Source organism: Seriola lalandi, unplaced genomic scaffold, assembly GCF_002814215.2.
Source record: "Seriola lalandi dorsalis isolate HSWRI2012SDOR001 ecotype SW California unplaced genomic scaffold, Sedor1 jcf7180002054899, whole genome shotgun sequence".
Classification (NCBI taxonomy): Eukaryota; Metazoa; Chordata; class Actinopteri; order Carangiformes; family Carangidae; genus Seriola; species Seriola lalandi.
In genome coordinates, this window is record NW_019525451.1 from 413552 (window position 1) to 427331 (window position 13780).

Genomic DNA, 13780 nt, shown 5'->3' on the forward strand with positions numbered 1-13780 from the left:
GTTTTACAAGCAGTGAGTTATAAAGTTATATAGCTAATAGGAGCACAATGGATTTATGGCACTTTATGTTCATTTTTAGCATTTTTATTGTGTCATATTTCACCTTTATGACAACACTTAGCCTTTTTATAGTTTTCTTTATTTTATCTTTACTGTATTTTTTGTCTAAATGTGTAACTATCCTGCTGGCTTCATATACATATAGTTTGTTATGTGTTATGTTGCTTTGTTTCTACATCAGAATCATATCAAGTTACATTTTCAATCTTATCAGACAAAGTTACATGATGAAGCAAATTGTATTGATGTCTACTTGACCCCGTTGGCCGGCAGGTTTCATAATATGGAGGAAAATAGAAAGATTGTAGGAGATAGTTTCAGCCTCAACAGACAGATGCCTGGAGAGTGATCAGTCTAATCCTTTTCTGTGCCAGTATTTTACCCTTTAACGTCAAAGCTTTTTATCTAACAACAAGAGGACAATGTCACTTTTTCAGCTGCTCTTAAAGTTGAATTTTGCACAGAAATCCCTCATGAGCAGCTGCATTTCACTGCATGCAGCAGTAAAGCAGAAAACAAAGGAAGGAAGGAAGGGAGACAAACAAGGCGATCCTTAACGAAGCTGCAGGGAGGAGAGGCGATAATTCACCAACACCCACACCTTCTCAAAAGCAGTCAGCTTCCTGCTCCTTTCAAAATGAGGGTGATGGGTGCGCTCAGCAGATCCCTCCCACGCTGCTTAGCGGCTGGCTTCCACCCACCGCCCGTGGAGCCGCCCACATCCAGCCGTTGCCACGGCAACACATCATCATCAGTGACTTGCACTGGAGGAGGAGGAGGACAGGGAGGGGAGGGGTGGCCGTTTGAGCGCCGAGCAGGGCTGCCACTGTGAGCAGCAACCGGCGTGGGTGTTCATGAGCTGAGCTATTCTCCAGAGAAAATCTGTCTACGTGTGTGTGTGTGTGTGTGTGTGTGTGTGTGTGTCTGTGTGTGTGTGAGAGAGAGAAGGGCGTGGGGGGGGGGAGTGGAGAGAGAGAGAGAGAGGATGATGGGAGGTATGTGAAAAGGACCTGCGTCACAGTGACTCATCAGCCAGTTTCACAATGTGTTGATGTGACGCTGATGCAAATGGCCTGAGAAGTTTCATCTGAATAAAACAAATAAAAAAAGAGAAGAAGAAAACAAACAGAGGACAGAGGGAAGCTCCTTTAAAGGAAGCTCAGCTGTCCTTTGAGTCACTGTCATCCTGAACCCCGAGTCTCTGCTCACCTGTCTTTACAGAGAGAGACCGCCGTGCTCACAGCTGGGGCTTCCCTGCCTTGCTCTAAGGCAGCGTGACAGCCGCTAATGGATGATGAGCGAGCCTCAACAGCTCCGATGTTAAAGCCAGGAATCAAACCTGTGATACTGAAACTCCAGTGGCCCCTCCCTGCAGCGGGAAGCTAATCTATAATCAAGCAAAACATTATTATCACTGCATTATAGTGTTGCGACTATAACCTGTTATTACTGCTCTACAAAGACCTTTCTGCCCCATTAGTCACTTCACTTTATATCCCACTGCACCGATGCTAACATGCTAATGTCTACAGTGAGTAGCAAACAACTAAACAACTAAATATAATGTCATTTAATTCCAGAGAATTAGCTCCAGTTAGCAGCAATCAGGCTAGCTTTGGGCCAACGTCAACAACCGGAACAGGGCCAGAGTTTGATCAGATATGTATAAATCTTTGTCATATTATGATGCAAAACCAAAATAACAGGTTTAAAGTGGATTCAGATGACATTGATCACAGAACGCACCACACAATAGAGTTCAAAAAAATAAAGTTTAATGTTTATGTGCTGTATAACAAATAAAATATATTAGTGTTTAAAAAACAGGTGCATAACTAGGTGAAGCCTAATCTATCACTTTACAATAAACAGTGAGGAGAACGGTGATCAGTGAGACGGAAGGTCAGACATGCGCTATTCTCTGAAACATGGTACGACGCTCACGAGGCCAGTGTTCGGCTTTACTCCCACAATCCACCAGCCGCTTTAGATGATGCCATAAACTTGAGTTCTACGACAGATCACGGCCTCAAATCCTTGTTCTTTTTTTTTTTTTTGCCAGCGTGGCGGCTTGAAACAAAACAACCTCATGGATTTTCATGAAGAGAGCACAATGCCTTTAAATACAACACAGTGCTCTGTGCACTAAAAGTGAGACAACAAATACAAACATTTCCCACGTTGTAGGTGACGACAGACGTACAGTTACTGAGCACATGACACAACGATGGATCCATACAGTATGCAAATAGACTTATTACTTACATAAATATTGCATTGGTCTGTCATTACGCTGAGTGAGACTAAACTATCTGCAGGGAGTTAAGACCAAACGGACGTATTTACACAATGTGGCGAACACACGAACACACAGCGAACACTTATTTGTTATGTATCTACCTCTAAACAGCAAAAACACATCTTTGAAATATGCACTGATGGCCATCACAGGTGGATTAAAAACTGTTAAGAGCTAAGGCTAATTAACATTATCATCATGTAAAGCATGTTTTTATACACCAGACACTTTCACACTGTTGTATTTTTTCCTCAATGACACGTAAGGTTTCTTTTTTTGATTTTGCTCTACATACATAAACACCGTATTGACACCAAAAATCTACAGCAAAGTTACACTTGACAAAGGAAAACCCTGGTTGAGAGATTAGGCTAGCACTATTTGTTATCATGGTACTATTTACAGAACCCAGGCCGCTGCTCCGTGAAGAACAGCAATAAACAGGAATTTTGCTTTTTGCTGCTGTTGTTGAAAAACCACAAACCTGCAATCTTTAATGTTTTATTGTCTGCAGTTGACAGTTTTCACACTGAGTGGATTTTACGACCCGTGAGGCCTCCTGAAAGCTCGTTGGATTACTTCTAAAAAACACACAGGCGTCTTGATTCCTGAAATACTCCCTGTTTTGTAGATGCATGGTTTTGGTTCAACAGCAGTGTTTTGCTAAATTACAAAGTGAAATGAACCAATTAGCTCGGCCTCCGGCATGCCAGCCCAGCCATCCTGCCAAAACGAATGACAGATGTCCCCTGCTGTTATTCCACAACAGCTCCTATACATCCTCTTCTTAAATTACTTCCCATAAATATACACAAGACAAGAGCGAGGAAGGAAGGATTAAACACAACAGAAACGCTAACCTGCTACAGGGGCTGAATCCTAACTCACTCTCCCTACAGTACTTCTAGACTTTTGTTTTTGGAGTTACAGTACAAATGCAGACACCTAAGTTGGATTTGGGAGAATGACGGAGGCTCAGAGGAGGCGTGGTGACGGCCAGGAAAACGACCACGAGCCACCAGCAAAACGCTGCTCCATCTGTGGCTATTGCTGGAAAGTTGCTTCTTCTTCTCAAAGATTACAGTTGGCTTATTGAGTCGTGAGAACGGCTTGTGAATTTTCGGAAACATACAGGCAATTACATTTCTCAAGATTAGCTAACACTTTGTATGACTACCATTAATATGTGTTTGTCCTTTATATTTATGACAGTAAATGTTCATATATGCTCGTATATACAGGTCACCAACTGAAAGCATCAATTAGCACCTTGTGTTCTCATAAAAATGGTTGTAAATGAGCACAAGTGTATTAAAAATTCATTACAAACGCCTTAAAAATGTGCTATTAATATTAGGGTAATATACATTTGACCATGGATGTCTGCGCTAAATCTCAATGCAATTCATCCAATATTTATTCATATATTTCAGTCTGGAACAAAGTGCAATCCCCAGAGCGCTAGTTCTGCTAAAAGTCTGAAGAAGAAACAGACGCTTGAAATATTCTGGAATTTAAAAATTTCAGATTGAATACTTGCAGCACCTGCAGCTTCGGGTTTGAAATATAAACCAGTGAAAGAGACTTTAAAATATTTGTCTGTGTGGTAGTCATATTAAGTGTCAGCAACAAGACCAACATTTCTGCTTTTTGTCTCATCTCTGAATCTACGTTTGAGTTAAGACTCATCCCCGCGCTCACATCCTCCTGCGACCTGGCTGTCCAAAGAAAGCAAAGAAAGAAAAACACCCAGGCGGAGGTAAAGAGTATAAACACGTCTGCAACCGATCGCTCTTAAATTACATGTACATCTGACACGTACAATTAACCAACAGACAAAGACCTGTAGAGCACTGAGGCGCTTCTCGACATGCTCTCTAGGTGCTTTGGCAAATACCTTTTAAACCAAAAACAAACAAAAAAACTAAACAAAACAAAAAGACAAAATTAAAAAAAAATAAATGCTATTCATGAGGCAACATTGGTTGTTAAGGCTCTACTGTGGCTGTGCTTGCTTAGTATCTATTGACGGGTAATAACTGCATACTGTCAGGTGTGAGTAGAATGAATGGGGGGGGGGGGTGGGAGGGAGGCACTATGTGGAGTCTTCGGGCTCTGACTTGATGATCTTCTTCTCTGCGTTGCTGGTCGCCCGCTGCGACGTCCCGTTTTCTGAACACAAAGATAAAACACGGCATCATCAGCAAAGAGGTTTATAATTCAAAATAAAACCTTTTGAACAAACCTACAAAGTCGGAACCGTAGAACAAATTCAATACAGTAGATCGTCTTGTCCTTGATCACTGACCTGTTGCTGGTGTTTTGGTCTCGTCTGTGTTGTTGTTGTTGTTGTTGTTGTTGTTGTGGTTGCTATTGTGATGACGCTTCAGTTCATTGGCTAGCTGCTTGCCCAATGGGAGGTCGCCTTCCTGCATGCTTTGACTAACCACCCGCAAGTTGATCGGACGTTCGTCTGGAAAACAGGAAACAAGATCGTTGTTGTTTTGATTTGATTCCTTTGTTTATGATCTGTGGCTCAAAAACATCGAAATATTTGTTGAATTTGTTGAAATGTGGTTGAAACATCAAGAATTTAAGTTTATTAGTTTAATTTTTTAAGTCTGACCATTTTTAAGAAAATTAAAAACTTCCACATATTTTCTGTTTTTCTTTGTTAAACCTAAAAGCCTGTCAAATATTATACATTATAGATATATATATAATAAAATCACTTCAGCTCTTCCTGTCCTATCATGTAAATCACTGAATGCTAAATAAATATGAAATCAAACTGCCGTGGACTAGAGCAAATCCAGCTGGAAAAAAAGCAAACATCAGCCCAGATGTTTGTCTTTGTTTTACATGTTCAATATTCCCAGTGGTTACAAAGCATGTGTGTCAGTGCGAGTTAAGCTGCTGATCCCTCGTGTTTGCCTTTTATTCCTTTTGAGAGAAAGAAAGAAACAGAGAGAGAGAGAGAGAGAGAGAGAGAGAAGATTTAACTGTATTTTCTGAACCACTAGACTCTTCTTTGCTTAATACTGACACACAGTTAATCTGCGTTTCACAGGTTGTTACTCAGTGTTATGTTCAGTCTTATCCTGGTTCCTCTTCACATTAGCATCTTTTACTTTTTACTTTCATTTGAGTCTGTACTTTCTTATTTCATTGTCTGTCATCATACTTTTTGTTTTGCTGTGACCCAGGGTCAAAGGCAAACAGAATACGACGCTTCATATTCACATTTTCTAGCTGATGCTGTGGATTTTATTAGTCCAGATGAATTGTTTTGGATATGAAATGCGGCAGTGGAAAATACAAGTTATAGTATCCACCCAGCTTAAGTTGCTGTATTAGCTTGTTTTATTCAACTGTCCAAAATCCAAATAAATTCAGTTTAAAGTCGTATGTGTAGGACCAACGATTATTCTCATTACCTACTAATCTAATTGATAACATGTCAGAAAATAACAAAATAAAAGCCTGTTATAATTTCCCACAGCTCCAAGTGGCATCTACAAAAACGACTTTCAAAGTAGTTGCCAATAACTTCCTGTCATTCGACTGATTGGTTGATTGTGACAGTTTGTTTAAACATATTGTACAGGAGCAATTTTCACCCAGAATATGTCGTTAATTCACAACTGCAAACAGGTGTGAGGACTTTTCGATGAGGCCGACTTACGCGGAGTTTGATTTTTAGTTTAGGAAAAGAGACTAAAGAGGAAGAAAGGGATGAATAAGGGCTAAGAAAGACGTAGAGGCAGTAAAAGGAAATAAACTAGAGTGTGGAAGGAGAGAAGTTTGGACCAACAGAAGACGTGAAGAAGAAGAAATGACAAATGACAGAGAAAAGGGGACAAGAGGAAGGAAAGCAGAGAAGAAGAAGAGGGGGAGGAGAGAGAGAGCGAGCGAGAGGTAGAGAGAGAGAGACGCCCCCCTCTGGGCAACTGGCTGGAGGTAAACAGGCGTGGGCGTGATAATTACAGGTGCATTGTGGCATTTGTGGGAACAGCGTTATAATGAGCTGTCGGGAGTGGGTGAGGGAGGCAAAGGATGAAAATGAGACGAGGCCTGGAGGAGAAGTAAGATCCTGAATAATGATGTGTCTTGATTTCTCTCTCTCTTCTTCTACCCCCCTCGGTGTTCGAGAGGTGGAGATGAAAAAACAGAAAAGAAAAAAGTGACAGCTGCCTGGGCTGGGTGCAGAAAGCCTGCACCTATAGGTGTTGCTTCCCTCCACAGACACATCGTTCACATCCTGTGGCATCTATGACATGAAATAAATCTCTTCAAATTAACTCTCCAAAACAGATCAAGTCAAATTAGCCTCAGATTCAGTATAAAGACCAACCGAGGGCAAGTACTCGGCTGTCTTCCCCTGATTGGACACAGGAGGCAGCAGTGAGCCAACCACGACTTTGCAAAGCAGCATTTAAAGAAACACAAAAGCTGAGATGTATTTATGATTCACGTAGAGGTTGAAGACCAACTCTAACTAAGAGGGTCAGATCTCTGCTCTGTCCTTTATGTTTCCGCCTTGTTGAAGCTACAGGTGCTAAGTAGCTGTTGAGCTAAGCTAAGGACGTTTACATCCAGGTTTTGCAAGTGGGTAGAAATAATAAATGAAAATATAAATAATGTTTTAAAATATTTTGAGATGAAATGATCTTCTAAAACATTAAGAAATGTTTAAATCTAGATTTGATGGAGTCGTTGTGTCTGGAAGATTCAGATTCTCGGGTCTCTGGGCTTGTTTCTCACCTGGGTTGTCTCTGCTGGCGTCGGCGGCGGCTCCGTTAGTGTTCTGGGCGTCGTTGAGGTACTTTAAAGCGGCGGGGGGGATCCTCCAGTCCAGAGCCTGGAGTCGCTCCTGAACGGCGGCGTCCTGCAGGATCTCCATCTGCCTCGCCAGCAGACGCTCCAGCTGCATCTGACGGATACACGGACAAATCGAAGTCAGAATCATCGGCTGATCGCTGTGATGTCACGATTGCGAGTGACGTCGCTCAACTGCGGGCTGTTAGTTTCACTTCACATCCATTTGAAATGAAGTGGAGTGACAGTCAACAGGACGTTAATGAGCAGAGAGACGGCTGCTGATGAGAGACAGAGATACTTTGGCGAGGAAGAGGTCGACATCACGTGAGAAAACAAAAGACATAATGATCTGCACTCACGATTTATTTCAGCTTTAAATGATTTAACATTCACCCAGTGATCTCACATGACAGCAAATGTAATTATTGATCCGTAGGATTAAATTGAACGGGAGTTACCGCTAAAAACATGTGTTCCCCATGAACTGTGAACTTTATTATTAAAGTAAATATACTGTCAATCACCGTACGTTTTAAACTGTAAACTTTACTTTAATTCTAATTATTAGAAATAATAATTACTGTCTAAATTAAAATGGAAAAAGATTTTAAACTTAGGAGAAACCTAGAAACACTGTATTTATTATCATTATTATTATTATGAGTTATAATTCTACATCATGTTGTCCCACCCTATTTTAATTCATTTTAACTCTTTTATTATCACTTTTATTTATAACTTTATGAATATATTCATGTACCGATATAAATGCAAAGCTCTTGTAACTGTTATTTTGAGAAAGTGCGACTACATCCGTCACTATAACGACAGCTGTTACAGCCACAACTGCACTTGAGACTAAATGTATTATTGGAAATGACTGTAATAATCTGATCCAGGCAGTCAGCGAGCATCAACACGGAGGACGAGTGACAAACAGCTGACACCTCCGTTTCATCCAAACAGCAGCTGAAACCGGCAGTGATGTGAGGTTATTGTCAGTCTGCACGTCACTGTCACTTTAAATTATTATGGGATGTTCAGAAGGCCGGCGGTGTGAATGCAGCCATGAAATCTCTTCTCCCTCTGAATGCGATTTCTGGAAATCACATCAAAATGACAAGTGGAACTGCAGCCGCACAAACACAGAGATAATACATGAGACAGGACACATGTTCAACACGCATGAAGACGTCAAACACGCACACAGCTCACATGGATGTGTTTTCTGGGTAATGAGTTATCATAAAGCTCTCCTCCTACACTCCGGCTCTAATTAGGAACGAGCCAGAGCGGCAGCATGGAAACCAATAACGACCATTACTGGGATCAAACTGGATCCTGCTGCCACAAACATCTGCTGACACGGACATCTGTCGCCATATATATCTGCAGCTGAGGACCCACAGAAACACTGTGTTCACCTTTCATTTTCATATTTCTGTGTTAAAATATTACAATTACACTAAAACAATGATATTTGATGCTAAAAAGAAGCAAAAAAATGAGTGTAAAAGCTGAGAAATGAGCAAAGTTTATCTGCTGAGCTCCACTTTTAAATCCTGTCAAGCAAAACTAAAATAATTTGTGGAAAACAGCCCTAAAAATATAACATTTGGTGAAAGAAACATGAAACATTATTTTTTGGTGCAGATCCGAGGATTGGTTTTTGAACAACTGCACTTATTGATAAAGATGACAACAGTCTGTGTTTGTTGTTATTGTCAGAAACAACCTTCAGTAAATCCCTCAAACTGCTGCTCACTGTAGTTTTTATCAAACAGGAGAAATAGCACGTTTGTTGGGGACTATTTTCAGCAGTGGAGTAATACACACGTCTTGATGAGCCCTTTAACCAGCAGGGACACTTTAAAATATTTGCAAAATGTCTTCATGTTTTGTCATGTTGATATTTCCGGTGTGTCGTCTCTGGAGCAGCAGGTGTCGATTATCTCTTTACACTTTCCTCCCTGATGAAGGTGGAAACTGTCTGAACTAATGTGACGGTGAAATAAAAGCTTTGCTCTTTGCTTTAAGAAAATCTGAAGGAGGTGGTTTGTTTATTTCTTGCACATTTATTGATCTGTCTGTTCGTCAGTTCCGTGTCCGTCGCAGCTCAGACCGGCAGATATCAGCAGCACCTCGTTACAGAAGGACATGCGTCCTGGACGACCTTCAAACATTTAGAGGAATCAGAGACGGTTATTTACTGCACTCGTCTGCTCACCTGCAGATTTCGCCCGACCGTTTCCTCTCCTTTCAACTTGGCGCAGGCCAGCTGCTCCCTCAGCATCTCCTGCCTCATGTGGATGGCCTGCAGCGCCTCCTGGATGTCGAAGAAGTTCTCCTGAAGGCGTCGAGAAGACAGAGGGTCAGAGACTCTTATTATTTCACACTTAAGATGAAGGAGGACATGTCTTCAGAGGAGGAGGAGTTACTTTCTGTCTGAGATAATTACTATTACCTATTGATTGTCTTTTCCCCTCCCTATATTTTAGCTTCATAAAACAATAATGTGAGATAAGGGACGTATTTATAATGAATTTCCTTTGATGGTTTCTGGAGGAAACTCCCTTCAGGAGCTCAGAGTCGTGTCGTTGAGCAGGTGTCGGTTCATCTGCAGCTCTTCCTGCGCAGTTCGCAGCCGCCACATGTTTCCCATCATCATCGCCTCACAAACTGAGAGGAGCCATTCAGAGCTCCAAGACAGCTCTCAGCCCGAGAGAGCGTCAGGAGATTCGCTTTGTACTCTGTCCGTTGTTAAACACTTGACTGAGTGAAAGAGCCGCAGCTAGAGACTGATGCTCTTTAGATTCCACATGTATTATATCTGTATAATAGTCAATGTGTAGGGTGAATGCTGCGTTACGCTCAGGTTACACGTCTCTCTATTATCTGTCGTAAAGTGTGCAGTTATATGGTCGTAGTTTTTTACGACAGGGGATTTGCTGTAAAGCAGTTTGGTGATTTAGGAAAAGGCGGCGCTAATTAAACTCGGAGGAGTCTGTGGAGTTTGGATCGTTGTGAGTTTTCGACCGTGTTAAATGTGACGGATTCAGCGCTACGAGAATGGACCAGACTGGATCCGTTACACTGGGTAAGAGCCACATCACTCCCACCATGAGACCTGTTTCCATTATCCAACTGCACATTCTCTCACGTCCTGAACGTCACCGCTGCACATCTGGAACCTCACCTCTGTTTTTATCCTTTTGGGGGACGGCTCGTCTCTGTCTCCACAGCGAGACCTGCAGAGAAACAGCAGGAGATCAGCTTCATCCCTTCACACACACAACAGCTACTTCAACACGTTGAGCGGCCTCTGCAGAGGAAGACCGACGGAGCTCTTACTTGCTGGTGCGGTAGGTGTATTTGTAGGTGACCTCTCTGGAAATCTGCCGGGCGAGTCCGAACAGCTCGTCCCGACGTGTCAGCAGAGCCATGTCCCTCATACAGAGCTGAGCCGCCGCCTCGTTCACCGTCAGCTGCACATACATCACACACATGAGGCAGGTTAGTTCAGGAGAAACACAAACACATAAAGCTCAAGGATCCAGAGGACACACGGATATTCATCAACCTCGTGCAGAGTCAGGTGTTTGCCGTCCCGCCTCTTGGAGTCAAAGCGTCCGTAGATGGCGCTGTATTTACGGATCTCCTCCTCCCTCCGCGGGTCATCGTCGCTCATTTCGAAGATGTGTCCGATCATCTTGGCGAGCTTTTTGTTGTTCTTCAGCTGCTCTTTGACCTCGGCCAGATCTGTCTTAGGGAGTCCAGGCGCCATCCGGTCCACGCACTCCAGGACGGACTGGACGGCCGCAGCATCCAGAGCCTCCAGAGCGTCTCTGGGTGAGGACGGGGAGCCGAGGTCTGACGGGGACAGGCTGTGCTCGCTGTCGTTGCTGTGGCCCGACCAGAACCGCGCCTCGCTGCCGCCCTGCAGGGGCGACCCGGCCGACACTTTGTCCCGCGCCACGTCCAGCTTCCCTGGATCTGAGCAGGCGGCTGCGACGGCCTTGGGCATCTTGACGCTGGCGGTGTTGGCTCGGTCCTGAGCGCTGAGCAGCGTGGGCGAGCCCTCGGGCAGCTTGTAGACGGGGATGCTGCAGACGGGCAGCGAGGTGAGCGGCTGGTTGAAGATGGCCGGGTTGGTGACCCAGTCACGTAGCGCCTTCTGCAGACGGCGCACGTGCAGCGGTTTGCTGGCCATGCCGACGAGGGCCATGATCTCTAGGAACTCCTCCTCGCCGGCCTCGCACAGCTGCTGCACGTCGTCGCCGCCCTGCTGGATGAACGCCTCGTAGTAGTAGAGCAGGTTTGCTCGCTGCAGGATCCTGTAGAGCTGCAGCTCACCCAGGGTTCTCGGCAACACCGCCGCCATACCTGAGGGGGAACACACACACGGTAATGAGACACTTTGTTCTTTAGAGGAACAGCTCGGCATTTTGGGAAATGAGGTGATTTACTTTCTTGTTCTAGCTCTATTTGGATTTCGTTGCCTTCAGACTGAGCCATGCTAACTGTTTCCCCCTGTTTCCAGTCTTTATGCTAAGCTAAGCTAACCCAACACTTACTGTAATATGTGTTTGCTCTTTAAAATCTCTACATCATGTGTCTGAGGTTGAAATGTCAGATAAGTCACTTGCTGTCTGCTGAGCAACGCTCCGCACCGACCGACACTATCGTGAATTCTTCAGAAGTTATCACAGTTTATCCCAGAGATAAGAGACACAAACTGACTGAACCTGAAAAGTAAAGATGTCACAGTCACAAGACGTCCAAGTTTTTCCTGGTATTTGTTAATTAGCTGCCAAAAAAAAAAAGGTATAATTTAAAATGACAAATCTAAACCTGCTCTCTTGGTTAGTTACAGCTGATTTATGGAATTATCACTGGAAACTGAAGGAGACACGTTTCTACAAAAAAAAAGAAAATCAAACATGAATTATATTTGTACTGTGCACACTCTTCCTGGCAGGTGCAGGGTTTCAGGTTATCAGGCCTCGACAGGTGCGTGTAAAAGGTTAAATTTGACTTTTCGCCACGAGTGCTGAGCGTTTTTAGCTCGAATGGCTCCTGTAGGACGTTCAGGTCTTTTGCTTTTCCTCCTGTTTGGTTAATCTACGTCTGTTCAGGTGTGGAACAAACACAGAGAGTGAGACTCTGCAGATGCATGAATTAAAAACTACAAAACTGCCTCTTACAGCACTAATTCAGTGGATCTCACACTTGAAGAGCGTTGATCTACAACTGAGGAAAGACATTCCTCGCAGTGCTTTCACGTCTCGTTCTGCTTGAACGCACTCTGTGATAAAACTGTATTTTTAATCGACCCGCCGTCACTTTGTTTCTACAGGTATGAGATTCCACGTTTGCAGAAGAGTGTGAATAAAGTTTTTCTGGCTGGGATGTGTGGCTGTTTGCTTCCCCGACAGCCCGTCACTTCGGTATTTATCTTCGAAAGTGACGGCGTCGCTCACTCTGCCTACAATCTCAAAAGCAGAGAAACATTCAGATCTGTGCCAAACTCTTGTCACTCGCCACCTTAAACTGAGAGAGAGAGCAACAGTGGAGATCTGAGAGAGGCTTGTTCCTGGCTGTTCCTATGTGCATGTGAGGCCCTGCGGAAGCCCAGCTAACAGAGGAGTGGCAGTCAGCAGGCCCGGGTTGCTGGGAGGACCACATGCCTCTCTCCACCCCTGCAGGATGTGTAGGTGGTGGGCTCGCCTCGCCCAGAATAGGCCCAGAGAGCCTCAGCCCAGGGAGCCAGGCAGGCCTCGACTCAGCCTGAGTGAGTCGGGAAAACGAGAGCGAGAGAAGACAGAAGTGATTCAACACCTTTAGTTTAGCTTTGCTCCTGCTGCTGATTCATGACCCGTCTTTATGTTTATGTTGAAATCTCCACAAAGCAGACCAGCGGCTAAAAGTCAGCTGCCTGTAGATCCATTTAGCGAAGCTCTCGGTCAAAGCCATGACACGGACGAGGCGGCGGCTTCGTCTCCAAATGGAGGTCAGTGTGACACATCAGTGAGGCAAAGGTCACCTCCGCACCAGCTTCTTTCATCTGTCTCCATCCAAACTCCACACACACACCTGGGTTGATCAACGACTATCTACTCAAAGTTAAACAACAATCCTTTAGCTGGTGTTGTTTTCCACTCGATCAGATCATTGTTCATATCTAAAATATCCAAAAACACTCGATCCATCTGCATAAAGTCGAGCAGAGGAAACACAGCAACTTAAAAAATTCTCGTTTTTAGCTTTTATCTTACTCAATCTCTTTCTTGTTGCTTCTTTCTCTCAGCTACAAACTGCTCAGTGAGGTGATAGAAATATCTCCAATCAACCAAATGTGTTTCTGAAATAGAAACCGAGGTTATATTCTGTCTCGAGAGGGAGGTTGGGAGGATACGTGTAAATACAGTCAGACAAACGCCAACGAAACACGTACGCCGCAACTTCACATCCGGGCAAAACAGATAAACGTCCGAATATTTTAAGCTCCATATTTTTACTTCTTCTGTGTTTTATTAGACGCTGAATAATGTATGTGTATGTTTAAGAACATCTCAGTGTGTTTGTGTGTGTGTGTGTGTG

The 13780-nt window shown here is 43.7% G+C and overlaps 1 protein-coding gene across 1 annotated transcript in view; it reads right to left on the reverse strand.

The window, feature by feature from the left end:
* Positions 1 to 1813: 1813 nt before the first annotated feature.
* LOC111672370 (NGFI-A-binding protein 1) overlaps positions 1814 to 13780 on the reverse strand; it is a 15747-nt gene continuing 3780 nt past the window's right edge. Inside the window, exons 3-9 of the mRNA XM_023429776.2 lie at positions 10761 to 11563; positions 10532 to 10665; positions 10377 to 10428; positions 9408 to 9527; positions 7124 to 7292; positions 4668 to 4832; positions 1814 to 4531 (exon numbers count right to left, since the gene is read on the reverse strand). Coding sequence (XP_023285544.1) covers positions 4455 to 4531; positions 4668 to 4832; positions 7124 to 7292; positions 9408 to 9527; positions 10377 to 10428; positions 10532 to 10665; positions 10761 to 11561 — 1518 coding nt within the window. The 5' untranslated portion in view covers positions 11562 to 11563 and the 3' untranslated portion in view covers positions 1814 to 4454. The remainder of the gene's footprint in view (positions 4532 to 4667; positions 4833 to 7123; positions 7293 to 9407; positions 9528 to 10376; positions 10429 to 10531; positions 10666 to 10760; positions 11564 to 13780) is intronic.